Here is a 27,684-nt window from a genome sequence, read left to right on the forward strand (position 1 = left end):
CAATAACATGGAAAGTGCTGTCACAATGACCAAGAATGCGCATGATTTCTTGGGCTCGGGTTCTAGATCCAGTAACGCATAATTGTCGATGGTCTGAACGCCCACAACTTCCTCCGTTTTCCCTTTCCGGGGAATTGCCGGTACCCTTATCACAAAGTTAAGACCGTAAAGTCCGCATCCCATGTAAAGCCTGCACGGACTTCCAAACTCGAAGCCGAGCCCATGTCTCCACTCGTTCAGTGTTTAGCACGTTGCGGTACCGATAATCTTCGGCCGCGGTTCCGATAAGACCAGAACGACACCGTATTTAAGGGTTCAGCATCTTCGGTGTTGTGATCTAGACCGCTCATCAACCTCATAATCTTGTCATTTCTTACGACGCTATGGTCAAAACACTCCCATTCGCCGATATCGAGGTCCCCTCGCCCGGCTTTGGCGCGATGGGCATCAGCTTTGGCCTGGGCAACGACTTAACCCTTGAGCAAGCCGAGCCAGTCCTCCTCAAGGCAATTGAGTTGGGGTGCACTTTCTGGGACACTGCCGTATGCGGATGCTACTCCCTAATCCGCGGCATGCTCCGCTAACAACCTTTAGGTTGTATACCAGGCCGGTGTGAATGAGAAGCTTTTGGGAGATTTTATCAGGAAGCATAACATTCGCAACAAGGTCTTCGGTGGGTTGTAATAGTTTGACATCATTGAATATACCTCTGGCTAATAGTACGCTCAATCCAAGTTGCCTCTAAGTGCGGATTTGACGTATTCGGGCACGGAAATGTCACGAATTCTGCCTCCCACATTAAGACCTACATCGAAGGCACGATTGAGCGACTTGGGTTTACGCCAGACCTGTACTACCTTCATCGGATCGACCCCAGTATGGTGACGATACATGTTTAAGCAACGTCCCTCTGCTAATGCGATGCAGACACTCCCCTAGAAGAGTCGATTCCCGCTCTCGATGAGATCCGCAAGACTGGCAAGACCAAGTACATTGGTCTTTCCGAGTGCTCTGCCCAGACGCTCCGAAAGGCCAACTCGAGTGGGTCTCATATTCCCCGCCAGCGTTTGAATATCTGCTGATGTAGAACCGATGCTAGTTGCAAAGATCGATGCCGTTCAAGCCGAGTACTCTGCATTCGAGACTCTGCATGAATCTGATGGCCTGATCGACACCGCAAAAGAGCTGGGCGTTGCATACGTAGCCTACAGTCCTCTAGGTCATGGCTGGCTCGTCGACGATTTCCCCTACAACACTCCCGACGACTTTGCGCCTGACGATTTCCGCCGAAGCGGTGAGTATTCCTACCCTTGTCGTCCTTAGGGCTTCCACTGTCGAATTTTTGCGTTACATGGGAAATATACTGACATAATGTTGGACAGTCCCCAAATTCCAAGGCGAGAACTTCTACAGCAACAAGAGGATCGTAGAAGAAATCAAAAAGCTCGCCGCGCGCAAGGGCTGTACTCTGAGCCAGATCGCTCTTGCATGGGTCGCGGCCCAGGGAATGATTGCTATTCCGGGCACAACGAAAGCTAAAAGGCTAGAGGAGAACTGGGCGTCGAGAGATATCGACTTGACGAAGGAGGAGAAGCAAGAGTTCCGGAACATCCTAGACAACATTAGGCCGCATGGGAATAGATATAGTGCCAAAAATCAGGCCTTGGTAGGGCATTAGAAGCGATAATATTCTATCCCTTCTGTCTAGGATCATAGGTAATGAGAATTGTGTCCTGTATACTGAGTATAACCATCGTAACCTGGCCACGACGCTTCTCGTGCCAGTAGCGTCCCTTCAATCATCTCTTGAGAGGCCTGAACAAGAGTCCCACTTCCGTAATAATGACGCATTTGCCTCCTAACACAAGCCATCCCATGACTTGCCCTATATAATCAGGGCTGGCTTATTGCCGAGGCTTCCAGCCTCCACGTTGAGGATGTCCGTACACAGCTCGCTCTCGTCAAAGATTCCTGCATCGATCCCAAGCAACATGCCGGCGAACCGTGCGCTGCGAGTTTGTTCGGACTAACGTCTTCGGGCATAACGCTAGCAGCTTGATCCGCAGTTGCAATTAGTTGCGGTGCGAAACGACCAGGAGGATTCCCTGCTGCACTTACATCATGAATAGAATTGTCGGATGAGAAATTCCCAACGACTTTGGGATTAGAAGTAGTTAACCCGCTAACAGGTGCGTGCGTTCGAAGGCCCTGGGCCGAGCACGGTAGAGGGGAAGAAATGGTAGAACAGAATCGATCAGGAGCACACTGTCAGTCCTTGGCCTTGAGGATCTTCGCGCCCTTTGGTGATGCAAGCGCCTAAGCGACATTGTATCTAGGTAGAAAGACGAATGCTAAAGTAACCTGCACGATAGAGACTATTGGATCCCAACGAAAGCGAGACAACGCTTCCTGATGGGCCTGGAGTCTTGGGTTGCGGTCTGTGCGGCAAGCGAAGTTATAGTCGCTACACGCTTATGCAACTGGATTACATACTAAAGTAGTGCCCTCTCCGAGTTAAGTTCAGTTGGAACTGGGTATTGGGACGCACGCTGGTTTTTGCTCAACTAGCGGCTGACCTTAGCCTTCGTTTACCGGAAGTACTGTTACCTCCGGAACAAAACAGTTGGCTTTGCATACTTGGTCTCCTATAAAACCATGTCATTAAGCCAAATTCCTGTGAAGTCTGGCAATTGGAGAATCTTACATTCGTCACTTCTTCGAGCGGAATCGCTCTCAAACGCCAAAATGCATCCTCGCGTGTTATTACTCAGTGGCAATGCTATGGTCTCTCGCTTGATGACCACGGCCATGGTATCGCGATCATGGGATGTCATCAGCGTGATTCGAGACCCCGCACAGAAGCCTGCAATCGATCTCCTAAACCACGGCTAAGAAGGAAAGATTGAAGTTATGGTGTATGATTTAGCGAGAATGACGAGTGCTGCCGAGGCTCAAGTCGTGTTGGCACAAGCAAAGCCAAATTACGTCATATTTGCAGCCGGTAAGTCAACATCTTCTAGCCTTTGTCCTACATATAAAAAAGCGCAAACTTTAACAGAAGTTGGCAAATTGTAGGCTCAATGTCTAATCCGTTCGCGGTGGACCGTGACGCTGCAAAAAGCTTCATGCATGCTTCTACGGCCGCACCCTCCGTCACTAAGTTCCTATTCTTTTCGTTCCCGGGATCGCGTAGGAATCGAGCGCCGTGGTGGTCAGAGAAGGAGTATGAACAGTTTCTTTCGGAAAAGAATTCGTTTCCAGACATCTACCAAGCCAAGCTTGAGGCGGACGAATACCTGGTGGCCCTGGCTGAAAAACGAATCAAGGAAGGTGGACCACCTTTCCAGGCCATCAGTTTACGACCAACCTGGATGACGAACTCGAGAGGCACCGGCAAGGTTCGTCTAGGCCGGGCGGGTGCGCGAGGACAAGTCACGAGACAAGATGTTGCAGCTGTCGCCGTGGGCCTACTTTCGCGTAACGATACCCATGGTTGGTTCGATCTCTTCCAAGGGGATGTGGAAATTGAAGAGGCGATTGAGATGGCTGTACAAGGTGCCATAAACAGTATTGAGGGCGAAGACATAGAGCGTATGTGCAAGTTATTGCAGTGAATAAGACTCTTATGCAAGGCTTTTAAAAATGACCCAGGCTCCACTTGCTACCCAAACAGTACCAGTTTGTTAACATATATATGGTTCCATGGTCGATTGATTGTTCCGGAGAACTTGTTCCCTCATGGTAGTAGTGCAAAGAAGAGCCGCAGAAATCTGAGGCTATAATCCGAACTATAGCATCTTTTGTGTTTTGGAGTACCAGTACAGAAATTCTGTAAGCATCGATCAAAGCTGCGGCACGTATAGTCGCGCTGAAGACCATCAGGCAGGGCAAAACCAGAAGCGAGAAATTCAGAGGGTGCAGTGAGATATCTCAACGGCATAAGCTGTGCATCTGGTGTTCCTTTGCGTGACTAGATTGAGGCGATATCTCACTACACGAGACCCATTTTGGCCAGAAGTATACTTTTCTGGGTGACGTATACATTTGAAGAAATGGAGCAGGCAAACAGGGGACTTGAAGAATTTATCCTCGTATTTCAGGTGAATTGGAGAGTATTGAGACATGAGTTGATTAATTGAGAATACGAGGAATATGGCTATATATATATGACCAGGTCACGTGAAGCAGTAACCATATTCGGCAACATCGTATAAGGGGTCGCTCTTGGCACGCTGGGGCTGTCCTGCTCGGATAGATGTAGGTGACAAAGTGAGACATCGTCAGTGAAGGCAAACAAAATACTGTGCCTTCACATCCAAGGGAATACCGTCTGCGCAAAGGGGGAATCCCGAGGTTGGGGCTAGCCGCAATCAGCTTAGCAGATTCAGGCCCCATAGCGCCCCACGTGGATACCACCTAGGCAGCCACCTCACGATACAAGAAGTCTAGCTTTATTTCTAAAGGACTTTAGACTGGGAAACAGCACCTATTTCTTACTACTCCTAAATAGCGGCGCTTGGGTCGTCCGACGGATGCCTGGCAGCCGCCATCGTCACCGTCGCTCAGCCTACCCACCAAATCAACTCAACGTACCCTTCCAGTACGTGTCCGCGTTCCACGCCAGAATGCTATACACCTCGCTAGACGAGTCTCGGCGACAAATACGCCTTCTGCATCTGCTTCCCGGGACCGACGACGAGGAGCTTCATTGCGCCCTCAGCCTCGCGTCTCTCGACGACGAGCCGGAATATGAAGCACTCTCTTACGTATGGGGCGACGCAAAACACACCATTCAGATCCAAGTGGATGGTCAACCATGGCCGATCACTCGAAATCTGCACCTAGCGCTCAAGAACTTGCGTTCTGAGGACCAAGCACGCATTTTATGGGTCGACGCAGTATGTATCAATCAGCAGGATATCGCAGAACGGAACAGTCAGGTTAGCATGATGGGTGCCATCTACGGCGGAGCATCCACCGTTGTAGCCTATTTGGGCGAGGCATTCAGCGATTGTGAGCTCGCCATAGAGCTCTTCCAGCAGATCGTGGCAAACAAGGATCTCCACCCAAACAGTTCCAAGTCGCCAAGCCTGAATGTGAGAGGAGCCGGACTTGAGAATCATCGCCTCCGGAGTTCCTTGATCAGGTTCCTCATTTCTCCCTGGTGCACTCGTATCTGGACGGCTCAAGAATTTCTCCTAGCAAAGTGTGCCATGCTACAACGTGGAAGTTATACGATACCTGGCAGTTATCTCTTTCATCTGAAGGACTATTATCGCCAGCACCTCGGGCCTTGCTGCTATTCTGATGAAATTTGGTTCGTCAAAGATGAGGAATGGGGCACAACCGTTATCGGTGCCCTTCTCCTGCCCTGGGAAAAGTATCTGGACTTCGCGACGTGCCGCACCCAGTTGAAGTCGTTCAGTTCTCTTTTCGAGATTTTCCGCGGGCAGAAAGCGACCGATTTGCGCGACAAGATCTTCGCCGTGCGGGAACTGGCAAGTACTGAGCTGAGGGAGCGGCTGAGACCAGACTACGCCGAAATACCTGAAGAAGTCTATCAATCCGCAGCGCTACTGGATTATCAGATCACCAATCGCCTGGACTTCCTGAGCTTCTGCTGCAGCGGTACACGCCTCGATCTCCCTTCCTGGGTTCCGGATTGGTCGATTGCTGCTCCTGTTGTACCTCATTGTCTCATTAGGTCCCAACGCACTGCCATATACCGTGCTTGCGGTAATCGCAAAGCGGACCTGAGGCTTATAGCAAAGAAAGCAATCAGTATCGGTGGCTTCTGCTTCGATACAATTACTTTGCGTAGCTCGTCGTCTATCGAAATCAGCAACTCGGACCGCTTGCAAGAAATACGGGCACTTGCAGGAATTGAGCAAGACGGAGACCGACCTTACTGTAATGGTAATCAGTCAGTTCAAGAGGCCTGCTGGTTGTCATTATGTGGAGGGCTCAGGTGTGTGCGTGACGGGAATATATTGTCGCGCTTGCGTACCATCGACAACCGGACCGAATTCGAAGCGTGGCAGCGGTGGATGGAAGACGGCGGCAACGGAAAAGGGCAACCTATTTCATTCGCTTATATGACCATGGCAGCTGTCATTTCCTCCTGGCGACGTTGCTTCGTCAGAACGAGCCGAGGATACATGGGATGGGCACCAGACTGTTGCCGGGCGGGCGACGTTGTTGTTGTATTGAACGGCGGGTTGGTGCCTTATGTCCTGCGGCAACTAGACGAGACCGAGTTCGGCCAGAAGTATACTTTTCTAGGCGACGCGTATATTCATGGAATCATGGATGGCGAGGCATTTGAAGAAATGGAGCAGGCAAACAGGCCACTTGAAGAATTCATCCTCGTATAAGCGGTCGCTCTTGGAACGCTGGAGCTGTCGTGCTCGGATAGGTGTAGTTGACAATGTGAGACATTGTCAGTGAACGCAAAGATCTGTGCCTTCGCAGCGCAAAGCGGGGAGTCCATCTGAAAAAGGGCGAGCACGTGCCTCGGGAGCCTTGCCGTTTCTGGCGAGCTTCGTCATAGCCGCATGAAACGGGTCCAAGCCACAGCTCATGCGCAACACCACCGCTCCTGATCTCGAGGACCAACATCTCCCCCGCCAAACTCACTCAACTCTTCGTTTGCGGCCAGATTCCTTACTCTTTTATTACGCAGCTTTCACAATCACCATGTCCGAGAAGCCTGTGGGCGAGAAGGTGAGTAGATAGCATACCGCGTGCCCCTCGGTGCCTCAAGCCGTCGCATAACTGACCACCACTGCTCTAGCCCACCAAGATAGGTACGGCGTCGGGCGCCGAATCCCCGACCACAGCCCGCGAGCTCGATTTCGACGACGAGCACGACGCAACCGTAGAAGGCGCTGAGCACGTCGCATCTCCGCCACCATCCTCGAAATCACCGAAGCCGGGTGTGCGCTTCTCAGACGACGCCACCGAGATCCCGCCGCCGAAGCCTCCACGCCCAATGAGCCCGCAGCAGCAGGCGGAGAACACGTTGATCGAGGCCTTCCCGGGCATCGACGCGAAGGTGGTCAAGGCGGTACTCGTGGCCAGCTCATGGAAGGTGGAGCCAGCGTTCAATGCGCTGCTGAGTATGGACAGCCACGGATCATATTCATTGAAGAAAGCAGCTAACCGAGCAGGCATGTCGGATCCCAACTTCAAGGCCGAGGAGACTCCGCCGCCCCAGCCGCCGCGACCGTCACAGCAGCCCCGCAGCCAGGTTGAGCAGGACGAAATCTATGCGCGCCAACTTGCGGAGCACTACCAGAGCAGCTATCAGGGATACGGCTCGCGCCTGCGCGGCGATCCTCCAGCGCCCCATCCGCGACGCGACACTGGTCTGAAGCCGAATGAGCTCCATGACGGCAAAGAACACAGCTTCTTTGATGGTATAACCACCCCTCTTCGCGCGTCTATCCCGTGCCCAACTCACACACTCGTAGATGACCTCCCGGAGATTCGCCGCAACATCGAGCAGGGCTTCCGTGAGACGCAGACAAAGGTAAACAGGTGGATCACCGACTTCAAGAAGAAGCTCGACGGCGAGCCGGACGAGTACGACAAGTACGGGAACCCGGTGCCGCACCAAGAACAGCGCCAGAACTTCGGCCCGTCGCAGTCAGACCAGATGCATGGTGTTCGGAGGTCGGCCGAGACGCGCCGGTCAGCGGATCGCGACCGTTACGACTCCGACAACAGGATGCTTGGCGACGATTTCGAGGCTCTAGAACTGAGGGATGATGAAGGTAGGTCCACTCCGAAGAATCCTCGCGAACATCTATACTAACTGTGCATGCCCAGCCCCAGCTCAGCACAGGCCGAATCGTCCTCTCGCGAACCCCGACCTCTTCAAGCCCACGCCGGTCTCACCACCCCAGTCCGGCCCCGTTGATGAAGTCGATGCCCTCTACCGGAATCCGTCCCCCAATAACCAGACATCAAACACCCAAGGCAAGTCAGGCGGCAAGAAGTGGCAGCCCTTGACGTCAGTAGCGCCGCACCCCGAGCCCGACGAGCACGACCCGTTCAGCCTAGGAGACAGCGACGAAGAAGAGGCAAAGGCTAAGGACATCAAGGCCGAGGATACTGAGCGGCTGAAGAAGGCAGCCGAGAGCAAGGAGGGTGCTCCCGGCGAGCTGAGTCCTGCAGGACGGAGCGGCAGCGTGGGGCAGAAGGATGCGGCGGCTGAGGCGCTTCTGAAGGAGGCGAAATGATTTGAGTTTCCGGGCGATTCTGGCAAATGGCACTTTCTCTGGCTGATCGGTAAGGCGGAACGACTGATGCATTAGGCGAACGTGGTGACGATATCATATGGGCTCGCTGGGAGATAGAATCCGAATTGGAATCAGTTTCCGTTATACTTTCTTGTTGCCTCACGATATCGACGGACGGACCTCGCATACCGCCATGTCGTTCTTTTGGAACATATCCCATACTGTCGTTGTCGGAACATGCTCATTCAAAGATTTACGTAAGGTAGACACTGTTCGAAGCCTTTCATTGTAAACAGGAGAGGCCGCTCATCGCTAAAGAGGATTCGATGCCTAATGAGCTTACGCAACACAGATGCTTGTCGCTGGACAATGAAATAAGACTGGCGGGAGGTTGACGGGTGAACGTAGAAGGTGAGATACAGTCTCGTCGAATTGACCTAGCAGCTGCTAACTAGACTGTGCCCACGATTACGGAAGAAATTCTTTGAATATAAAGGCATCGTGCTCTGCAATCCACCTTGCCTTTATCGAGAGTAGGGCTGTTGGCCACCCGCTCGAAACCATGGCCGGAGATAAACGGATTACCGTACGGCTAAAGCCACTCGTTGTCCTCGGGGACCCATTGCCTGAGCATATTGTCCAATGCGTAGAGTCACGGGTACTAGTCATCATCCTGCCCCCGATCCCCCCACATTTCTTCGACAATCGCCGGACACTCCAGCACTACCTTCATGCGTCGAGTCCACTCCTCCTTCGTGTACCTCAAATGCTCCGGCCGCACAACGATCGTACTCCCTCCAAACAGCAGCTTGACGAATACCTTCGCCTCGCGCGACTCCGCCCGCACGGCCTTGACGACGGGCCTAAGCGCTTGCATGGTAGTGGCGAGGATCTCAGCGAGCCAGGGAATATTCTCACGGTAAAGGTACCAGGGTAGAGCGCGAGACCGGAGCTCTATCGTGAGTTCGAAGTCGCGCTTCCGAGCGCACGCAAGCAACGGCGCGAAGTGCTCCTCCAGCCGCTCTGCAACGACAGAATCGCAATAGCCGGGCTCGATGCAGCCGCTGACCTTGAACGCAGACAGCATGCCGTTTGCGGGAATGACGCCCATCCTGAAGAAGTCTTGATTGAGCAGGTTGCGGATCTCCACGGGGTGGGTGACCTCGAACGCGCGGTATGCATCGTAGAAGGCTTGGATGATCTCCAGCACCACAGCGCGGTGCGTGGTTCCCGGCTTGATGAAGCGCGGCCACGAGGAGGGGTGGAGGGTTGCCGTGTGGATCGGGTATTGGTCTACGCTCGGCTGGGCGCAGAGGCTGACGGCGCGCGTAGTGACGGCGTCGAAGAGGTAGGCGTAGATGGCGTCGCGGACTTCTCGCGGGAACGTCTTGTACATCGCGGTGGTGAAGGCGAGGAGGCTGCAATGATTTGTTAGAGAAGACGGAGGCGCTGGATGGTTGGTGGGGGAGAGTACTTACTCGTACTCGGAGATGCGCTCGTAGGTATTGACGGGCTTGGAGGGGGTGCGCTTAGAGCCGAAGTGCTTGGATAAGAAGCGCTTCATGGTTGCTTTCCTGAGATGCTGGGACTGTTAGCGGTGTTCCCCTGATTGGGGTGGAAGAGAGAAGGAAGTTCGCAGGTTGAGGCCAAGGCGAGAGGTTATGTATGGCTACTCAAGCGGTGAGTGAAAGGTTGTCTTTCACTTCAAAGTCTGACGTCCCTTTGCGCCGGTGAAGGCAGATTGCAATGGGCAGCGCTCCACTCTGAGGCACCTGAGTTGGCTAAGTCAAACTCGGCCGGATACCCTCCAACCCTAACCACACCCTGAAAGGATATGCTCCTTCATCTTCCGCTTCAGCACCTCCTCCTTGTCAGAGACGAAGTCCTTATACACCTCCTTCCATTCCTCCGCAAAGTACCGCCCATTACATCGAACCCACACAACCCCACCGCGATTCTCTGTCTGCTTGACCATAGACCTCAACGCCCGCAGTGCATCGGCCATCATATTATAGATAAATCCCAGTCCGAAACTGTCCATCCAGAGCCAAATGTCAAGCTTGAAATTCCCAGTCCACACCTGCTCCGTGCTGAGGAGCCGTTCGAACTGTCCGCCGAAGGCCGCCGGGTCGGCTGTCTCTAGGACTATGCGGACTGTTAGGGCCGAGAGTGAGACGTTTGAGGGCCGTACTCCTAGCCCGAAGAAATCGGCTGATAGGAAGGCGGGAATGTGTTCTGGCGACTGCACCCAGGAAGATGCGTTGGTGGTGTATATCTGTGTGATAATTTCGCGGACGACTGTTTTGTCGATGGACTCAAGGTCGATAGTTTTTGGAGTACCATGGCCATCTGGGATTCCTAGGCCGTAATGACTTGTGTTCTGGAAAGCTCGCGTTGTCATAGTTTGTAGGATGTCGGCGTCGACGATCTATTCGTAGGTCATCTTCCTGAGCTCTGTTGGGATCCGATAATGGAACGATTGGGTGAAGAGGAGCAGGCTGATTATCCACATAATTAGTCGGTGCTTTTCCAAATCTCGAGAGCAATGCCTTACCCCGGAGTGCCTCTAATATTACTGTGACATCGTTGTTACTAGAAGTCGCTGTCGCTCTTGCCCTCGACATTCCGACTCTCTTCTCAGGGCCTTATTTGGTGGCAAGCGTCGCAAACGGGACAGATTTACAGGTAGCGGAATCTCAATGGGATAAATGTCCTTGGCTTGCAGTGACTACTAGAACTGAGGAACCTGACCACACGCTCGACATCGTGGTTCAGATGCAGCAGACGAATTTTATGTACACTTCGACAGTCTTGAACGCAATTCGACTGGGCGTCTCTCCGATAAAACAGGCTGAAGTTGTTCTTGTAGGTAAATTCAGGACACTGATACACAAGGGCAATTCGCGGTCCTGCTTTGAACATACCCAAAAATGTTCAGAGTTCGGATCTCCTCGCGCTGTTGACATCCTCGTCGGTCGCAAGTTTGTTCGGCCACCTTTTCAATGTACGCGTCTAAGTCCGCATCCTCTCATGCGGCTGCGTCGGCTGATTATCTGTACCAAGCTTCTTGCACGCTTGGAGACCCCTCGACGCGCGAGGCGATGGGGCGTTAGGAATATATTAGAATCGAGAAACTCGCCACTTCTCTTGGCGCAAATGAAGCCTTTCCAACCAACAGCGTCTTTAGTATTATCAAACCAACGTGGCAACAGGCAACCCACAGACATATCTCAGTCTTGCAAGTTGCAACATAGTCCTGTCGCCCTTATCCTCAGCGCCGAGCTCCTCTATAGCACCCAATATGCGCGGTAAGTTACTTGCCGTCAAGACGGCCTTAACCGACGACCTCCTCCTGTCCGTGTTTCCGCACCTTTTGGCACTGGCCTTTGATGCCGATTGTCTGTTAGGCTCAGGGTTTTGGGGCGCTTCGAATTTGATCTCTTGGTCCTTAGGGCCGCTCGAGGAGCGCCAGTTTCTCTGCGCTTGCGCGTTAACCCCGCCTTGGCACTCTGAACTGACCTTGCTCTCGCCTTTTGAAGCTGAGCTATTCGTGCACTTCTCCGCGGCTCAGGCAGCGGCTGCACCCTCGTCGCGTGCGTGCGCCCTTTCTTGACCTGCGGCTGGCCATGCGTAACCGTACCGCTAGATTCCACGGTTTGAGCCGGTTGCTGAAGAGGCTGGCTGGCAGAGCGTCCGGTACGAGACCGCTTCTGCTGTCGAGAACCCGCGTGCATTATTTGAGGTGGCGAAGATTCACGAGCGTGCATGCCGCTCTCGTCGTCTCTTTTGCGTTTCCGAAGCGATCTCGTTCTAAGCGCGGTCGAGAGATGGTTTTGCGAAGGCGATGGAGACCCATCCGGCACGTCCGAACTGTCGTCCAGGCCTTCTGTACTATTAGCCTTGTTCTGATCATTTGTTTGTGGCTCCTCGCCTGACTGTGCCGACGTAGGCCAGAGAGGTTCACCAGGCTTCAGATGCCCAAAGATAAGACGTGCTGCCCTTGCGACTACTGGATCGGGGTGTTCACCCGTAGGGTTAAAAGGCGAAGGAGGCGTTGGAGGTGGAATCGATTCGAGAGCGTCAATCTCAGACGGACTAAAGTCCATCTCATTAGGGTCCTCGGGTTCTGGAGAAGGGGACTCGTGCTTCCACTTCCACCCCGGAGAATCGCCCCAACTGTCCTTCCAGTCCCCGTTGGCCTTCCACCGCTCTGTGATGTTCACCGCAGCCTTCTCGCAGTCTGGCAAACCATGAAAACCAGAAGCCCGCTGAACTCTGGCTGACCTGATGGCTGCTTCCCGGACTTCGAGTTTCCACTGGTACCATGGTCGAGTTGTGATGCGAGAATCGTCAGGATCGATATTGCCATGGGTCGCCGCGGTGGTGTCTGGATGGGGCGGCGTCTGTAGTTCGGACCATTCACCTTTCCTCTCAAGGTGCTGTCGGATTGCACGTTCATCCGGATATTCCTCCTCTTGAGGCGGCCAACTCGCCACCTGCACCTCGAACGGCTGTTTATAGAAGTTTCGAGCTCGACGAGGGCTGGACCACTTCCAGTTCCACCTGTTGGAATTGTCGTTGTCTCCTCTCTTCACACGGCCTGGTATACCCCATTCTGGATTCCAAACACCAAGAGACTCCCAACGTTTTCTGATGCCATTTCGGACCATGATGTCCAACCGCTGGTCCCCAGGACGTTTGCTGATATCGGGCCCGCGGTATACGTAACGGCCCTCTGAGTCTCGTCTGAGCGACTCGGCTAGTATATGTTCGCGCTCTTTCCCGGATTCGACAAAAAACTGATGTTCTGGGGCGTAGGCATGAAAGGTGCGCCGGTAATAATCGCGTTCGTCGTTGTTCAGGGGTCGGCGAATGAGTTCGTCCGTCTCGTGCGCCGTGAGTTGCGAACGTACAGTTAGGGCTGGAGTCGGCAGCCTAGTGCTGCTGGCGGGGGAGTAGGGAGGTGGAGGGTCGTCGTCGAAACGTCTTATGCTGCGTTGGACAGCTTCGGGGTCGTCCTGCATCCGTTGCAGGGTCGCGGTGACACTGTTTAGCCGCGCAGCATTCATGCCATAGAAAGAGTGCAGCATGGTGATGACTGCGAGATAGTGTGGCAGGTGTAGAGATTAACCAAGCAGGTGGCGGTCGGAGAAGGAGAGTGTTAACAGTGTTTTTCAGACGGAATTGACGTGGCCACGAACTGGCCGCTAACTGGCGGGGAAAGGGTTGCTTGGCAGCGGGTCACGTGGGACGAGAGCCGCCAATTAATAGCCGCTTGGCGTACAACTACCGGTAACTCCTGTTATTTTGGCCCCCAACCCCAAGGCAGCAGTCGTCGACATCGGAGCGTCTTGCCCAATCGATTTGGATGGCGGATTGCAGCAGGAAGCGGGAATAACTTCGCGAGCTCCCTCCTCCTTCGTGGCATTCTTTCAAACATGTAAGTAGGCCGTCATTTCAAATTCTTTCTCTGCGGGAGTATTGAATCTGCCTTCTCCTGCCAATATGGCTTACAAAGACCCTCATCCCCAAACCATCTTCCATCTAGTCCCACAAAACTCCGAAGCCAAGGCTGTACTGGCACATGCAGACAACCAGCAATACGTGTCGCTAAGCAAGCCGCCGGAGGAGAAAGGCGGCGACCCTGAATTGGCCCTGGAAATTGGATATCACGTCTCCGCGAGACCCGGCCCTGAGGTCATTGTAGAAGTCGGGCGAAATGCAGACCTCGTCCTGCCGGCATCCTCCATCTCAGCAGTCCAGTTCTCTTTCGAAACCCACCCGGAGTCGAAAGCAATCATGTTCCACGACCGGTCCCGACTTTACAACACCATCATAACGCCATTCGGTTTAAGAACGGGTATTCGTCAACACGTCCTCCAACCTGGAATGTTATATGAGATCAGTGCTGGCGGCGCACGAGGCGACCTATACTGCTTCGAACTGTGGTGGGTGGACAAGAAGACCGTGCTGCAAAAGGTTGAGAGGGGACGCCGGGTGGCGGAGGAGAGAGCTCAAAACCCCCGTTGGGCTCGCACGGTTGAAGAGGAAGCCACAGAGTTGTCCTCTTGGTACAAAACCCGACTTCCCACACCTGCAGACGGGGGAGTCCAGAGAACTACTAGAGGGGTGCGTTTAGGGCAGGGCTCATATGGTGAGGTCAGGAAAGCCATCGATCTTGACTCCGGCTACAACGTTGCTGTCAAGAGCATCGCTCTGCCCGATAAATCGGCACCGTCTGACCTCGAGAGCTCCATATGGCGCGAGGTGAAAACTCTTTCTACCCTTTCCCACGTAAGTTTCTCACACCACAATACCGCTCAACCTAAAGGTCTATCTAGAAGAACATCGTTGAGTACCTGGGCTCAAACGGTTGGGGCACAAAGACTGTCTACATATACACGAGCCTCAAACCCGGAAATGTAAACAACATGTTGGAACAATATCCCAACACGCGCCTTCACGACGACACACTCTCACAGCTGTTGCAACAGATGCTAGAGGCACTCGATTATCTCGCATTTCGAGGGCTATGCCATCGAGACGTTAAGCCCGATAATATCCTCTACACACCGATAGGCGATATGAAATGGATCTTCCAACTAGCAGATTTTGGCCTGGCGAACCAACAGGATTTAGCGCGCACATACTGTGGGACTCCAATGTTTGTAGCCCCCGAAATCTACTATCACCAACCTCAAACAACGAAATTGGACGTGTGGTCTCTCTTTGTCACCATTGCTAGCATCAGGCAGCCAGCAGACTTTGACGAGAAGAGGTTGAAGGGATATGAAGACGTACTCAACCAGGTCAGAACGGCTGCCACCAACCTTCCCGCTCTCAATCCTATGGCGCGTGAAGATCCCGCACTACGAGCCTCCGCGGCACAGATGCTTGTCCAATACTTTCAAGGCGGTGGACTGACAACGCCACGAGCACGAGTTGGATCAATACCCGTTCCAGGTGATGGACTGAGTCGTTTGCCAAGGCCAAGTCCATCAGATACCAAACCGAAAGCACCGGTGAGAGTAGACGCCATCCGCAAGCGTGGCCGCCTGGCCTCCCCTAAGCCATCGATGAATCACAGGGATAAAGCGCACTCTGGCCCTGCCAAAGATCGAGTCAGGAAAGATGAGAGGAGTGTTCCCGGTGCATTCCCACAGTTTGCTTAGCTGAATCGATGTGGAAGATGTGCGTTAAATAAGGATTGGAGTTTCCATGACGCCAAATACAGGGTTACCCAGATCGATGCCCGCAAAGTCAGCCGGACTAGCAAGAAATTTCTAACCATTGCTACCACTTGAACTCTGTCGTAGCAACGTCCAAGGTCCAATCACAGACGTTTCAGGAGAAGTGGGGTGTTTTGTTTGGAGAAGATTCTTGGCCTCGAGGACCGTTGTCAGCTAGGCCCGTATCTGCAACGGATAGTATAATTTGGAGACAGAGAGGCGGATGACGATGATAGGGAAGAGCCGAGTGAGCTTGTCAAGGAGTGTCTCCCGAACCACTGTTGGAAGGTGCAGACCCGGACTGGCGCCCGTACTTCATGAAAGGGGAGTTCTCACGGGAATTGGGATACTGGGAGTTGAGCGGCCATCGGCGGAAAATCGGATCCGAGCATTGGGCGATACAGCGAAGGGGCTACCTGCAATCTTACGCCTTCTCCCCATTTCTCTTCTAGAACCCCAGGACTAATGTGCCGGCACATATGATATCCTTCGCTTCCGAAGCTTTCTCGTGTCTCAAGGGAGGATTCGTTAAGCTAACCGGCCTGTCCCTCCTCCGAGCACGCAAAGCAAGACCAGTCAGTCGAGCAAAAGCCGCCTTCAAAGGTAAATCTAAGAGAGCTCTTAATCCAATCTAGCGACTACGGTACCTTTCCCACCCATTCATATCAATCCGTCGCTACCACCTATACACCACCAACTAGCCTCTTTCTCCTATTCGCCGATTCGCCCAACACCGCGACTGCGCGCGGGGCATAAAGGTACATGTCATCATCGACCAACAAGTCTAATACTTTACTACTGCAGGGCCAACTGTTTAATGTAAGCTTTGCATCGGACGGACCTAGAATGGCTTGGGGAGGCGCCTTGCTGGATGTGGCTTGGGCTGCGGGAGATGGCTCAACATCATCGAGCATCCATGACGCGCTCGAAATGCCGTCGAGAGGTAAATGAGATGCAATGATTCCTGGAGCTTGACTTTAGGGCTGGTTCAAGGCCGCTTCCTACCAATGAAGGGTGCGTGTTTAAAGGTGTGTACGCGGCTCGCTCCCAAAACAGTTCCCATCTTTTCTACCTGCCGTCCAATTCATCCCATCGCGCCATAATGAAAACTACGCTGGCCCTCGTCTACACCCTCCTCTCATCCGTCGCTACATCGCCGCTCCAGCCCCTCGCTTTGCGGCATGCAGGCGCTCTCTCCCCACGAGACGACTGCCCCCAATTCCAAAGCCGCGAGTTCCTCGTCCCACAACTCATAGTCCCCATCAGCGCCTCGCAGCCCGACCGCCAATTCGGCTTCGTCTCCAACCCTATCATAACACCAAACGACATCTGGTAGCCACCCCATCCCTCCGCGCTTCTCCCCCACCTACCCGCACTAACCCCCTCCACAGCACCATCTTCAACCTCTACATCCCCGGCACAGCCACAGGCCGCACATGCACCCTCGAATTCCTCCTGCACGCTCTCTCCTCCGCCAACCCGCCCTACAGCTATAGCGGCAGCGGCTCCTTCTCCTTCTCGGGCTACGTAGGCTACGGCGCGACAGCAATGACGACGTGGAAGACGCAGCCGCTGCCAGGAGACCTGAGGTACAATCCGCCGAATCAGACGATAGTGCCGGGGAATCGGTATGTGCTGAACCAGCCGTATCCGGGGAGCTGCTTGGTCAATGGGAGTATGAGTTATTTGGAGGTTGGCGGGAGGGTGAGTTTTGAGAGCAGGATGAGACAGGAGTGTTTGCTAATGAGGGGATAGCTTTGTTCGAGTGATACGAGCTTGACGTATTTTCAGGATTGGAATAGGTGCCCGACTGGGTTCTTGGTGGAGATATCTTTAGGAAAACATGCGGAAGGAGGTATATACAAATGAGGATCGTGTTTTACGACGGAAAATATTAGATTTAAGTTTCCATGAGCTTATAATCGTAACGGAGAAGCCTGATGCCGAATGATTTAGCTACCGTGAATATACACATCATGTCATCCTAATGGAACGTCCTCAGTGTCTCCTCAATCGCGACACCAACACCTCCAATTCCGACCACGGTCCAAAGCCACTTGTTTGCAAACTCCTTAGTCGCGGGCCAGAACGCATTTTTCTCATCCCGGAACTTCTCCAGCTCGGAAAACTTCTCCGGCTGTGACGCAGAGTAGCGCCTTGTCTGGTAGCTCTCCTTCTGATTATCGCCGCCGAAATAGCGCAGGAAAAGGTAGTTGGCGAGAGGGCCGAGGAGCTCAACCGGGGCGAGCATGTCGGAGCCGTAGAGGAGGACGATGAAGGAGAGGTGGACGAAGGCGTCGCCGAGATAGCTGAAAGACCACGTTAGCAAGATTGTGAATTTAGGCTCGTTGGGTGTGGACGTACTTGGGGTGGCGAACGATGCTCCAAACTCCCTCCTTCAGGATTCCGGATCCTCCCTGAGCCTTGTACTGATCCAGCTGGTAATCGGCCAAAGACTCAAGCGCAAGACCAGTCGAGAACAAGCCCACAGCGGCCATCTGCACCCAAGGATGATAACCAGTGAGCACCGCTCCCTCATGTCGGAAAGGTGCAGTAAACGGGAGACTGATGAGCATCTGGAAGAAAGCCTCGGGGATGAACGTCGTAAAGAGCGACTTGTTCCAGAAACCCTCTTCTTTCTTGACCTCTTCGTATCGCGGGTCATCCTTTCCACGCTGAATAGAACGGCGGGCCACACGGTAGAAGAGCCGCCCGCCCCAGAGAGTAACACCAGACAGAATGAGTCGCTCATGCCAGGAGAGACGGCTGAGAGCTCCCGAAAGGGTCATTCCTTGGTACACTCGGCGTCCCACGGCAGACCACCAGGCATTGACGACCTGGCCGCTGGGCCACAGCCAGTCCTTGGCTTCGACGCGCCCCGTATAACGAGCAGCGCCCCATGCGATGACTGCGAGGCCGGAGTGCAGGCCAAGCGACGGAGCCAGCGTATCCTTCAGGATGCCCACATCGAACAACGAAGCACTTTGGACGTGGTTCTTCGAGTGGGTAGCATCGACGGTGCCTACTGGAGGAGCCGGCGGCGTCCTGTTGGAGCTGGGGAGGTAAAAGTTATTAGGCTCTCGGTCCGCAATCTTAATCTGGATGTCAGGCGGCCGCGAGGGCGTGTCGTTTGACTTTCCGAACCATCCGGAAGCCATTTTGATGAAAAGAGAGTAAACGGAATGACAGGTTTTGGTGAGCGCGTGGTACCTGTGCTTTTAAGCTTGAGAGCTTCCCCGCACAGCGTGCATGATGTAAGGTGGATCGGAGCGCTGGCCCCACCAACCCCGGATTTGCTTTGTGCACTTGGCAGAGCGCGCAGCGAGCTTCGAACGATCAGCTCGTGATCAGGCCACTCATTGGTCGTCAATTAATCAGCCGCGTCGAGACGTCGCGTCGCGTGCTTGAAGGAGCCGAGACGATGTGAGCGGTGGTTGGTGGTGACGTCAGCGGGGTGGTCAAGCGTTCAAGAATGCATTCACGTGGCGGGGACTCTTTCGAACTACATAAATCCACACAATGCATCTTAATGACTAGCGGTGACATTCTATAACTGAAACTCTATCGATGCGGTATGCGCAATCTATGCTGTTGCAAAGCCGCCCTGCGATCTTTACTGCTCCACCGCCGGATAGTCAGTATACCCGATCGAGTTATCCTCAAACGGCCCATAGAACCTCGACCGATCATACTTCGCCAGCGGAATGCCTTCCTTGAGTCGCTTGGGCAGATCTGGATTGCTGATGAAATACCGCCCATACAGCAGACCATCGTAGCGGCCCGACTCCAGAACTCCCCAGGAGTTCGCATCATCAAACCCGCCCGCGGAGAAGAAGGGAGTGTCACCAAAGATCTCCCGGAAGGCGGAAAGATCCACGGTTGAAAGACCCCACGCGTCCAGGTAGCTCTGCTTCTCTGCTTCGCTGAAGATTTGCTCGTATCGCTGGAAGAGCTACGGTCAGCTGCTCATCTGGAAAGAGGAAGAGTATCGACTTACGGGCTCGATGAGGCTCACGTATGACAGCTTCGGATGGGCTTGCTTCAGCTTGTGGGAGAGAGTGGTCCAGGTCTCCACACGCTCGTCGCAACGGATCTGATTGAACAGGCCGAATGGACTCAGCCGGATCGCTAGGTTGTCTTCCCCAATTGCCTTGCTCAGCTCATCCATCAGCTCAAGCACAAATGTGCACCTTTTCTCTGGGCTACCGCCGTACTCGTCCGTCCTCTTGTTGACATTGGAAGCAAGAAACTGTTCAGGCAGGTACCCGTTCCCGCCGTGCACTTCAATGCCGTCGAAGCCGCACTCTTCAACTGCCCACTTGGCCGTCCTGCAGTAATCCTGGATCGTCTTCTTGATGTGGGGTACTGACAGCTCGGTGGGTGGGAAGTCGCGATACTTGACAAACTTATTGCTGTGCGGAAGAGGATACATGAAGTTCTCATCCGGACTATCCCAGGGTGTGGCAGACGGGCAGAGGATCGGCGTGCCGGTCATCTGAGGGACGTTGGCCCTGCCAGAGTGCCAGATTTGCATGTAGATGAATCCGCCTTTTGCGTGGACCGCGTCTGCGACCTTCTTCCAGCCCGCCTTCTGCTCTTCGAGGAAAAGCCCTGGAACGCCTGGCATGCCATTGCCCTACGCATACACGGTCAGCCTCACTCTTCCGATGGCAATCCCTCGCACATCTGGCGTCTGAACGCCCTGGACTCACCTCGAGAGATGGAGGCACTCCCTCGGAGATAAGAAGGCCTCCCTTCGTGGTCCGCTGGCTGTAATACTCAGCCATCAAGCCATTGGGAAGCCACACGCGGTTTGGGTTCTCCGCCGTGCTCTCAGAGCTCAGCGGAGTGCCCCTGTTCCTCGTCAACGGCGCGAGGATGACGCGATGCTCCAGCTTGATCTTGCCATTGCCGATCGTGAGTGGCTTGAAGAGCTTGGAGTTTGCCCCAACACTTATCGTCATGATGCCTCTCGTGGTTCCGGTCGTTATCGAGCCTGCGATGCGATATCTAGCCTACCGTTATCTCGGGCGTTGCGGCAAGGCTATATGAGCTGCGGCTAAGCGTAGCATGAGACGAGCCCCGCTACGGATGCCTCGTCGTACCGTGCCGAGTACGGCGAAGATACCGAAAGCGGTGCCGCGCGACTCCGACAGTCTGGTTCGCAGGATTCTGCTCCACCTTTTCCTTCCATCGTTACTTTTTGTGAGGTTTGAGAAATGATGAGTGGCCCGACCTCCTGTTTGGCACCTTCTCACCTGGAGCGAACGGCCCGATGTCTGCCGTGTGCCTGACTGCCGAGCCATTGCGTCGTCTCCCGCCCCACGGATAGTCGCTGGACCGTTATCAAATGAGGCGCGCTAGCAGCGATCTCCCAAAACAAAAACAATGATCATCCTTGATAGGCGCGCATGGACAGAAATGAGGACGCCCAACGACCGCGACATCGAAAAGGAGCCGTTTCAGAATCGACAGCCTGGCAGGTGCGAAGACGATCCCCCATAGTACACGACTCGAGATTCTGCAAAACGCCAGGTTGGGCGTATGGCTGTTCAAAAAGCATGCAGATGCTTTTACGCCGTTCATGAAGATCTGCCGTGTCTGTCCTGCTGGGAACGAAACGAGTAGGATTCGGACCTTTAACGGCATAGCGTCGGTGCCTTGGTTATGCGGCGTAGGAGTCCCAGCGTCTCGGGCCAGGAGAGGGGTTACATTCCTGTTCTGCCCAGATGCTTGAGGTGGGATATGCAGGACGGCCGGGATAGTTTGAGAATTATTAACGTCGCCCGGCCTCCCCTTTCAACCACAGTGTAACTCTCTGAATTTAACGGCAGACTTTTAGCGCACCCTTCTCGCGAGCGGAGACCTTTGGTGAAGTTTGAGTATCCAAAGGTGGGACATTTCCGTTGATCAGGCTCCGCAGAAAACGCTACAAGTTGCTGACCAGCCGCTAGAAGCCCTTCTAGTCGTCATGTCTTCTGCCGCTGCTGGGCAGCCGCCTGATGGCGTGGACGCGGACTTGCAGCACCCAAAAGACGTCCTGAAAACCGTCAACCTCGTCACACAAGTTTTGACGCTGGTCATCGTGACTACCTTCGTGGCCATCCGGGGCATTTCGAAGTACAGGGCGGCGGGATTAGGATTCACGATTGACGACTGTAAGCAGCGTTGTTGATCCGTAGGTCTCTGTTACTCACTATGACTAGACTTAACGTTCACCTCATGGATTCTCATGGTTGGTTACTGCCTCTGCGGAATCTTTTGTACGTCTTGAACTCACGCTGTGTCGTAATGCACCGGTCTGATCTCCATACAGTAAGCGTATACGGCGGCGGCTATCACATCTGGGAAGTTCCATTAGCACACATAACACCCTTCTACCAAGTGAGTTTCCCCTCCTCAACACACTCTCGCCATGCCCTTTCTAACATGCCTCCCCACAGACCGGCTATGCAGCCACCATCTTCTATGCCCCCATGGCCCTCTTCGTCAAACTCAGCCTCCTCACCATAATCGCACGCGTGTTCTCGCCCTACAAGAAAACCGTCATCGGCATCTACATCCTCGACGGCCTCCTCGTCTGTTACTACGTCGCCGCCCTGATCATCAAGATCCGCATCTGCTGGCCCATCTCGGCGTACTGGACCGGCGACACGAGCAAGTGTCTCGACCAAGCGGCGGTTATAACGGCGGACTCGATTATAAGCGTCATCAGCGATGCGATTATCCTGGTGTTGCCGCTGCCGCTGACGTGGTCGCTGCAGCTGCCGCGAAATAAGAAGCTGAGAGTGGCGGGTATGCTGTGCGTGGGTGGGCTGGCCACCGCGTTTAGTGCATGGCGCTTGCATCTCATCCTCACCGACGGAAAGTCGCCTGACACGACTATTGTCTTTACACAAGTCGTTTTATCTGGGTAAGTCCACACGCTCCCCCCTCTACCTCTCCAGCGCACGCATACACTAACACCAACCCGCAGCAACGCCGAAGCCGGCATCGGCCTAATCTGCACCTGTCTCCCCGCCGTCGCCGCGCTCCTCAGGAAGGCCAAAGCGCGCACCGGCTACGGCACCTCATCGCGCACCTACGGCCTTCGCAACGACATCTCTTCCCACAAGCTATCCACGCTCAACTCCTCGCGTGTCGGCAAAGACCGCGCGCATTTCAACAAATTAGAGGCCGGGTCGGACGAAGCGGGGCTGGTGACGCATGCGCAGGGAAGAGGGAGCCTGGATACGGACTTCCGCCTGGGAAATGGCATCATGCGCAAGGTGGAGGTTACGACGAGTGTGAGTTATACGGGCAGTGGGAGTGAGGATGGGGAGAGTCGGAAGACGGGCATGAATTAGGAAGGGCCTGAGTACGTGTTAAACAAAGCGGCGACGCATACACTTCGAGAAAAGGTACTGTACATGATAAACGGGAATAGACAATACGTAGAAAAGACTGGGTTCTAGCGTGTATCTGTGCGAAATCAACTCGTGGAATGATCTAGAGGTGTTTGACGACTTGGACTATCGGCCGGAAGGTAGGACGTCTGACCAAGGGAATAAGACATACCAAACCCGAGCAAAGGCTCAGGCGACCGGCGGTTCCTCTCCCACTCCACCACCGCTCAAAACCGGCACGGTCCCGGCGAAGGGGAATGAGCCAGCAAAGCGCAGCGCAGCCTGGCAGCAGACCATCGACGATTTCTACGGCGGAGACGTGACGAAGACTACGACGTCCGCGAAATCGTCTACCGGAACGCTTCCTCAGCCTGCCCTCAGCTCGTCCATCGCCAAACGCAGCAAGCTTTCGGGGACGACCAAGAAGCCGACTGAGGGTGTGCAAACTCGCCGCCAACTCCAGCTCGTAGGGGGACCCCTCCCATCCCCGGAGCCCGCAACGAAACCAGCGCCCAAGCGCAAAGCGGAGCCCCAGCCAGGGCTGGATAGCCCAGCAGCTAAAAGGCGAGCGGTCGGCACGGCCTCGCGGCCCGGAGATCTAATCGCTAACCTGGAGAGCATACCACCCACGCACCCCCAATACGCGCGGCTCGCGTGTCTGGTAAAAGCGTATAATCACGTGGCCTGGCGCAGTTGGGTGGCCGAGTTATGCCTGGACGGTGCTGCGAACATTCCGTCCAGATCTCCGTCCGTGGCACTTTACAGACCACATCGCTGCCATCAACGTATGGGCTACTAACGACCCTGCCGAGGACGGAGGCCCGCAGCAGGGCGACACGAATAGCCGCTGCAGGACGAGGCTCCGGGTCCCCTGCGTCGCGGGACATTGCACCTAGAGGTGTTGCGGGAGTTCATATAGAGCATTGCTCAGGCAGCGAAGTACACAGTAAACTGCGCCGATCAGACAAGAGTTAGCCGCGATCTAGTAGCCGCGATACGATCGTAGTGTAGTCGGCGAGGCGGCGAGTTCCCCTAGGAAAGAGCGCTACAGCGACGTGCTTACAAAGACCGTGTGATGTCTCGAAGAGGTGAACAAACTGAACATCCTTGAGCCACTCCACAGCGTGCGCTGCGAACGGGCCATAATCAAGCCCCTCTACTCGACCAATATTTCATCATTCCTCCTTTGGATTAACCATATCGCTCAACATCTGCTTACTCCACGCCTCATCCCTCTCCATCCTCAACACACACTGCGCACGCACCCTTCTTCTCTCCGCTAGCTCCGCACTGCTACTACACACCGACCGCTGGACCCCAAGCAGGGCGCTCAAGTCCAGGAAGCTCGCTCCGGGCGTCAGCGTAAGCTCTTCCAACCGCTGGCAGTTCAGCCGATGCACACATTCCGTACGTTGGAGCTGCGGTTGCGCCTTCTTCGCCTGGGCTAGACGCTTCTTTGTGGCGGTGGCGGAGGCGCGGAGTGCTTTCCGTAGCTTCTTCCGAGCATCAGGTGCGCAGAGGGTTTTGCTAAGCTGGTTGGAGTGGTGCTGGAGGATCGAGCGGACTTTACTATTGCGGCCTCCCAGGCTTAGCAGACCTTTTGTGTGCGTGCCGAGGATAGCACCGAAGAGGATTGCAAGCGAAGATATGTCGAAGTCGGACGTGATGATCGGAGCCGAGGGCGCTGACTCGATGAATTGTCTGAGGAATGGGAGTTCGAAGAGGACGCTTGATTTGGGTATCGAAGAGTCGGGCCATGGGGAGTCCAGGCAAAAGTGCGAGAGCTCTGATGTGACATGGGTGGCAATTGACCAAGAAAGAGCTTCGCAGGCCTATAGATCTATCGTCAGTTGACTTGCAGTTAGCAGAGATGGTCACAAACGCACCTTTCTGTGCAGGAGGAATTCTTTTTCCAGGACATTGTTCGGGTCACGACCCGCTTGGAAGTGGCTGAGAGCAGCACCGCGATAGGCAAGCCCGACGGACATGCCCGAAGAATGATCGTAGCCCAATAGATTCCAGAACACCGCGCACTGGTCGGTGAAAGGGAGCGAATGCACGATCATGGCGATATTGTAGTCGGTCAAGCTAGTCAGCCCGTCGGCATGGGGCTGAAGCGTAACTGCGAATTTTGTCCAATAAGGAAGCCCTTCTACGACAGCAATTGCTCCAGATTTGCGCTTGCTAATCGGGGTTTCGTCTGTAGGATCAGGATCGCAGGGTCCGACGACAAAGCGTCGCAGGGGCAGACGTCTGTTTAATTGCTTGGTAATAGTCTTCGCCCGGCATTCCATGGTCCTGTCCAAGCTGCGGAAGATAGCTTTCTTGACTGGAAGCGTGAGGATGCAGTCCGGCATTTCGTACTTGTACGGCTTCAACCGCGGGACGACGTCCGAGAGTTTCGTTACCGACTCTGCGGATGGAGACTGGGGCACGAATGCGGGAGCCGTCATCTGAGAAGCCCACGCTTTCAGTTCGTTGACGTTGGCGGGACGGACGAAGAGGAAGTTAGTGCCACGCTTAGCCAGCATGCAGGCTTCCCAAGGATCGAGGAGGTCCCACACATCGCGCAGTCCGGTCTGGAAATAGTTCATCGGATTTGCGAAAATGACAACGCTTTTCCCAAGATAGTTCCAGAGGACATTGTGCTCAGTTTTTGGGTCTTTGAAGGACCCGATCAAGCTAAGGTTTAGGATGTCCGTCGGTAGATTAAGGCCGTTTTTGATGAAGTCCATGGTCTGGAGGATCGCGGCATTCGGCGTCGAGCCATTGATGACGAGCAAGAATTGCGATAACGGATTGTACGAGTACGATGAGGAAATCTGGATGCTGAGATTGAACGAGGTGATTGGTCGTGGAGCCCCGGTGTGGGGATCGGAAAGCATGAGACTGACGACGATGTATCCAGTAGTGAAAACGGGAACAGATTGCGATACTTGGAAGTCTTCTGTGATGGGGACCTCAGAGCCTACGTCAAGAACATCGATCCGGTCAATGGTTTCGTGTGGAGAGTCTTTTGTGGCATATTTGAGATCAAACACGCCGCAGGGATCAGACATGTGAGTGTAGCATGGCCGGCATACTGCACTTTCGCCCCCGTACGCTTTGGTCGATATATTCTTGATCTGCCAGGAAATTAGCATCGCTCCTTCTGCGCATTTGCTAAAAGTGAAACAAACCATCCATGAGAACTGCACAAGATCCCCCTTCGCCACGCAGTCAAGGTATTTCGGCACGCTCATGACAAGAGGGTACTGGTACGCGACTTCTATCCCTCCGGCAAATTCCGGGAGCGACCGCTGGAGGCGCTCAAAGTAGGCTACGAGAGCTACTGTATCCTGTGCATGAAAGGTCGTACCAGGCGCCCTAGGTACAGACTCGTTCTTGATCAGAGCTCTCAACACGCCTGGAACTCTCACGATTGCACCGGGCGCAATTTCCCGTGGAAGTTCCAGGGGCTCGGAACTGACGGGTTCGAGCCATGGGGTAGGCCGGATCAGAATTTTGAGGATGTTTCCTTTAGGTGAGGGCATCGCCCCTGGGCAGTATGTCAGTATCAAAATAGATCGTGAGTCGTCAGGAAGGATTGTTTCTTACCGATGTTCTCGATTTGGATGTTTTGTACCAGCAGGAATTCTCCCGGCTCGTTAATCCCATCCATGTTCTCATCAATGACATCGAAGTCCTTCACGACCAGTTGGTACCGACTAGAATACGTTCCTTCCGTGAGATCATTGCGCAACACCCGGATTTCGCCTCTTCCGTTACGGCCAGCCCGACCACCGTATAGGGGGCCAAAAGGCCTCATACCAGAGGGTCCATCCGGTCCGGGTGGTGCACCCGGGCGGCTGTGATGGGTGGTGTAATACTCGGTATGGCTATGCCCGTTTGAGTCTGTCATTGTGTGCGAGTGCGTTTCGGTCCACGAACATCCGCTGCCTCCCAGTCCCCCTCGGCCGCCTGCACCGGGTTCGCCATGAACGCCGCTGGCGCCTCCTCTACCACCTGCAGTCATCCATTCCAGAGCGACAAGTGTGTCCAGGTCGTCTTCGGCAACGGTGACGTAGGCGTTTCCAGCATCTCCGCCATCGGCGCCACTCGTCCCACTTCCGCCATCTCCCCCGGGCGCCCCTGGTCCTCCACAAGTAGCGTCTGAATACCGAGTAGCGCCTCTTCCGCTGCTTCCCTGGCCTCCGCATTGGCCATTCTCTCCCTTGCCACCATCGCCGCCATCACCGCCTCGGCAGTCAAGAAGCCCGTTCTGAGCTCGGGAAATCTCCCATCTTTTTCCGGTCAAAGGTCCCTCTCCAAAAAGCTGCACCAAACCTGGTCGATCTTGCGCATAGCTTAGTCTAACCCGCAGGTCGTGTGCAGACGTGCCAGGAGATGGTACTGATGCGTTCTGACCCGGTCTTCCTGAGACGCCTGGCGGCGCTATATGGTGTCAATGTCTGTTCCCTAGTTATGGAATTTGAGGATAGCCTCACCTTCGAAATTGTTGTTACCACTCCACCACTGTGTTCCCGGAATGCCAGGCTGTCCGGCTGCAGACAACAAGACGGTTTCGAGCTGTGGAGCCTGCATCAATGCTCTCTAGGGCATGGGCTGTGTGGAGAATTGACTCGTTATGCTTCGAGGGTCAACGTGAGAAGCTGCATCCCATATAGTGGATATCACGCCGAATCTCAGCCTCGTGGGTAGCAAAGGGCTGTCTGCCAAGCCCTCCTTCGTGTTGTCGTATCAGGCTGCCATCGTGCGATGTTCTGCCGCCAAGCACCTCCATGGCTGTCGGCAGAATTTGCGCTGTAAAACCTCGTATAGGGTCGT

General features: G+C 54.3%; 13 protein-coding genes across 13 annotated transcripts; 7 read left to right on the top strand and 6 right to left on the bottom strand.

Annotated features, from left to right (window-relative positions):
- Positions 1-350: 350 nt before the first annotated feature.
- On the top strand, positions 351-1,678 carry BU26DRAFT_605375 (Aldo/keto reductase; the record flags this gene model as incomplete). The annotated part of the gene is made up of 6 exons (XM_033835587.1): positions 351-542; positions 595-673; positions 736-876; positions 928-1,041; positions 1,100-1,294; positions 1,383-1,678. Exons 1-6 carry the CDS (start codon positions 384-386, stop codon positions 1,676-1,678), a joined length of 984 nt encoding a protein of 327 aa, XP_033684586.1. The 5' UTR covers positions 351-383.
- A 1,067-nt stretch (positions 1,679-2,745) lies between these two features.
- On the top strand, positions 2,746-3,614 carry BU26DRAFT_540747 (uncharacterized protein; the record flags this gene model as incomplete). Its single annotated transcript, XM_033831563.1, has 3 exons — positions 2,746-2,838; positions 2,902-3,001; positions 3,076-3,614. The coding sequence occupies 3 exons, from the start codon at positions 2,746-2,748 to the stop codon at positions 3,612-3,614; spliced, it is 732 nt and encodes a 243-aa protein (XP_033684587.1).
- An 835-nt stretch (positions 3,615-4,449) lies between these two features.
- BU26DRAFT_519607 (HET-domain-containing protein) lies at positions 4,450-6,518 on the top strand. Its single transcript, XM_033829104.1, has one exon. The coding sequence runs from the start codon at positions 4,533-4,535 to the stop codon at positions 6,372-6,374; it is 1,842 nt and encodes a 613-aa protein (XP_033684588.1). The 5' UTR covers positions 4,450-4,532; the 3' UTR covers positions 6,375-6,518.
- A 117-nt stretch (positions 6,519-6,635) lies between these two features.
- On the top strand, positions 6,636-8,532 carry BU26DRAFT_485068 (uncharacterized protein). Its single transcript, XM_033825873.1, has 5 exons — positions 6,636-6,723; positions 6,794-7,118; positions 7,170-7,418; positions 7,473-7,775; positions 7,831-8,532. Exons 1-5 carry the CDS (start codon positions 6,697-6,699, stop codon positions 8,241-8,243), a joined length of 1,317 nt encoding a protein of 438 aa, XP_033684589.1. The 5' UTR covers positions 6,636-6,696; the 3' UTR covers positions 8,244-8,532.
- Positions 8,533-8,904: 372 nt separating this feature from the next.
- Positions 8,905-9,807, bottom strand: BU26DRAFT_565221 (uncharacterized protein; the record flags this gene model as incomplete). Its single annotated transcript, XM_033833378.1, has 2 exons — positions 8,905-9,661; positions 9,722-9,807. 2 exons carry the CDS (start codon positions 9,805-9,807, stop codon positions 8,905-8,907), a joined length of 843 nt encoding a protein of 280 aa, XP_033684590.1.
- Positions 9,808-9,931: 124 nt separating this feature from the next.
- BU26DRAFT_320341 (uncharacterized protein) lies at positions 9,932-10,955 on the bottom strand. The gene is made up of 2 exons (XM_033822046.1): positions 10,798-10,955; positions 9,932-10,741 (listed from the first exon to the last, which is right to left on the bottom strand). The coding sequence occupies exon 2, from the start codon at positions 10,642-10,644 to the stop codon at positions 10,057-10,059; it is 588 nt and encodes a 195-aa protein (XP_033684591.1). The 5' UTR covers positions 10,645-10,741; positions 10,798-10,955; the 3' UTR covers positions 9,932-10,056.
- A 605-nt stretch (positions 10,956-11,560) lies between these two features.
- BU26DRAFT_320319 (uncharacterized protein) lies at positions 11,561-13,433 on the bottom strand. The gene has a single exon (XM_033822045.1). The coding sequence runs from the start codon at positions 13,331-13,333 to the stop codon at positions 11,567-11,569; it is 1,767 nt and encodes a 588-aa protein (XP_033684592.1). The 5' UTR covers positions 13,334-13,433; the 3' UTR covers positions 11,561-11,566.
- Positions 13,434-14,132: 699 nt separating this feature from the next.
- BU26DRAFT_426587 (kinase-like protein) lies at positions 14,133-15,415 on the top strand (the record flags this gene model as incomplete). The annotated part of the gene is made up of 2 exons (XM_033823684.1): positions 14,133-14,537; positions 14,585-15,415. 2 exons carry the CDS (start codon positions 14,133-14,135, stop codon positions 15,413-15,415), a joined length of 1,236 nt encoding a protein of 411 aa, XP_033684593.1.
- A 1,159-nt stretch (positions 15,416-16,574) lies between these two features.
- BU26DRAFT_565225 (uncharacterized protein) lies at positions 16,575-17,341 on the top strand (the record flags this gene model as incomplete). The annotated part of the gene is made up of 3 exons (XM_033833379.1): positions 16,575-16,804; positions 16,864-17,176; positions 17,228-17,341. The coding sequence occupies 3 exons, from the start codon at positions 16,575-16,577 to the stop codon at positions 17,339-17,341; spliced, it is 657 nt and encodes a 218-aa protein (XP_033684594.1).
- Positions 17,282-18,856, bottom strand: BU26DRAFT_457721 (DUF1295-domain-containing protein). Its single transcript, XM_033824949.1, has 2 exons — positions 17,837-18,856; positions 17,282-17,781 (listed from the first exon to the last, which is right to left on the bottom strand). Exons 1-2 carry the CDS (start codon positions 18,628-18,630, stop codon positions 17,457-17,459), a joined length of 1,119 nt encoding a protein of 372 aa, XP_033684595.1. The 5' UTR covers positions 18,631-18,856; the 3' UTR covers positions 17,282-17,456.
- A 229-nt stretch (positions 18,857-19,085) lies between these two features.
- Positions 19,086-20,436, bottom strand: BU26DRAFT_426540 (FMN-linked oxidoreductase; the record flags this gene model as incomplete). The annotated part of the gene is made up of 3 exons (XM_033823679.1): positions 19,086-19,415; positions 19,470-20,108; positions 20,185-20,436. 3 exons carry the CDS (start codon positions 20,434-20,436, stop codon positions 19,086-19,088), a joined length of 1,221 nt encoding a protein of 406 aa, XP_033684596.1.
- Positions 20,437-21,175: 739 nt separating this feature from the next.
- Positions 21,176-22,930, top strand: BU26DRAFT_519616 (PTH11-typeG-protein-coupled receptor). Its single transcript, XM_033829105.1, has 6 exons — positions 21,176-21,364; positions 21,427-21,630; positions 21,679-21,735; positions 21,789-21,856; positions 21,916-22,385; positions 22,449-22,930. The coding sequence occupies exons 2-6, from the start codon at positions 21,444-21,446 to the stop codon at positions 22,816-22,818; spliced, it is 1,152 nt and encodes a 383-aa protein (XP_033684597.1). The 5' UTR covers positions 21,176-21,364; positions 21,427-21,443; the 3' UTR covers positions 22,819-22,930.
- Positions 22,931-23,888: 958 nt separating this feature from the next.
- BU26DRAFT_320416 (uncharacterized protein) lies at positions 23,889-27,680 on the bottom strand. Its single transcript, XM_033822050.1, has 5 exons — positions 27,345-27,680; positions 26,455-27,291; positions 26,037-26,395; positions 24,744-25,982; positions 23,889-24,689 (listed from the first exon to the last, which is right to left on the bottom strand). The coding sequence occupies exons 1-5, from the start codon at positions 27,439-27,441 to the stop codon at positions 24,033-24,035; spliced, it is 3,189 nt and encodes a 1,062-aa protein (XP_033684598.1). The 5' UTR covers positions 27,442-27,680; the 3' UTR covers positions 23,889-24,032.
- Positions 27,681-27,684: the final 4 nt, after the last annotated feature.

The sequence above is a fragment of the Trematosphaeria pertusa genome (genome assembly GCF_010094035.1).
Source record: "Trematosphaeria pertusa strain CBS 122368 unplaced genomic scaffold BU26scaffold_7, whole genome shotgun sequence".
NCBI lineage: Eukaryota > Fungi > Ascomycota > Dothideomycetes > Pleosporales > Trematosphaeriaceae > Trematosphaeria > Trematosphaeria pertusa.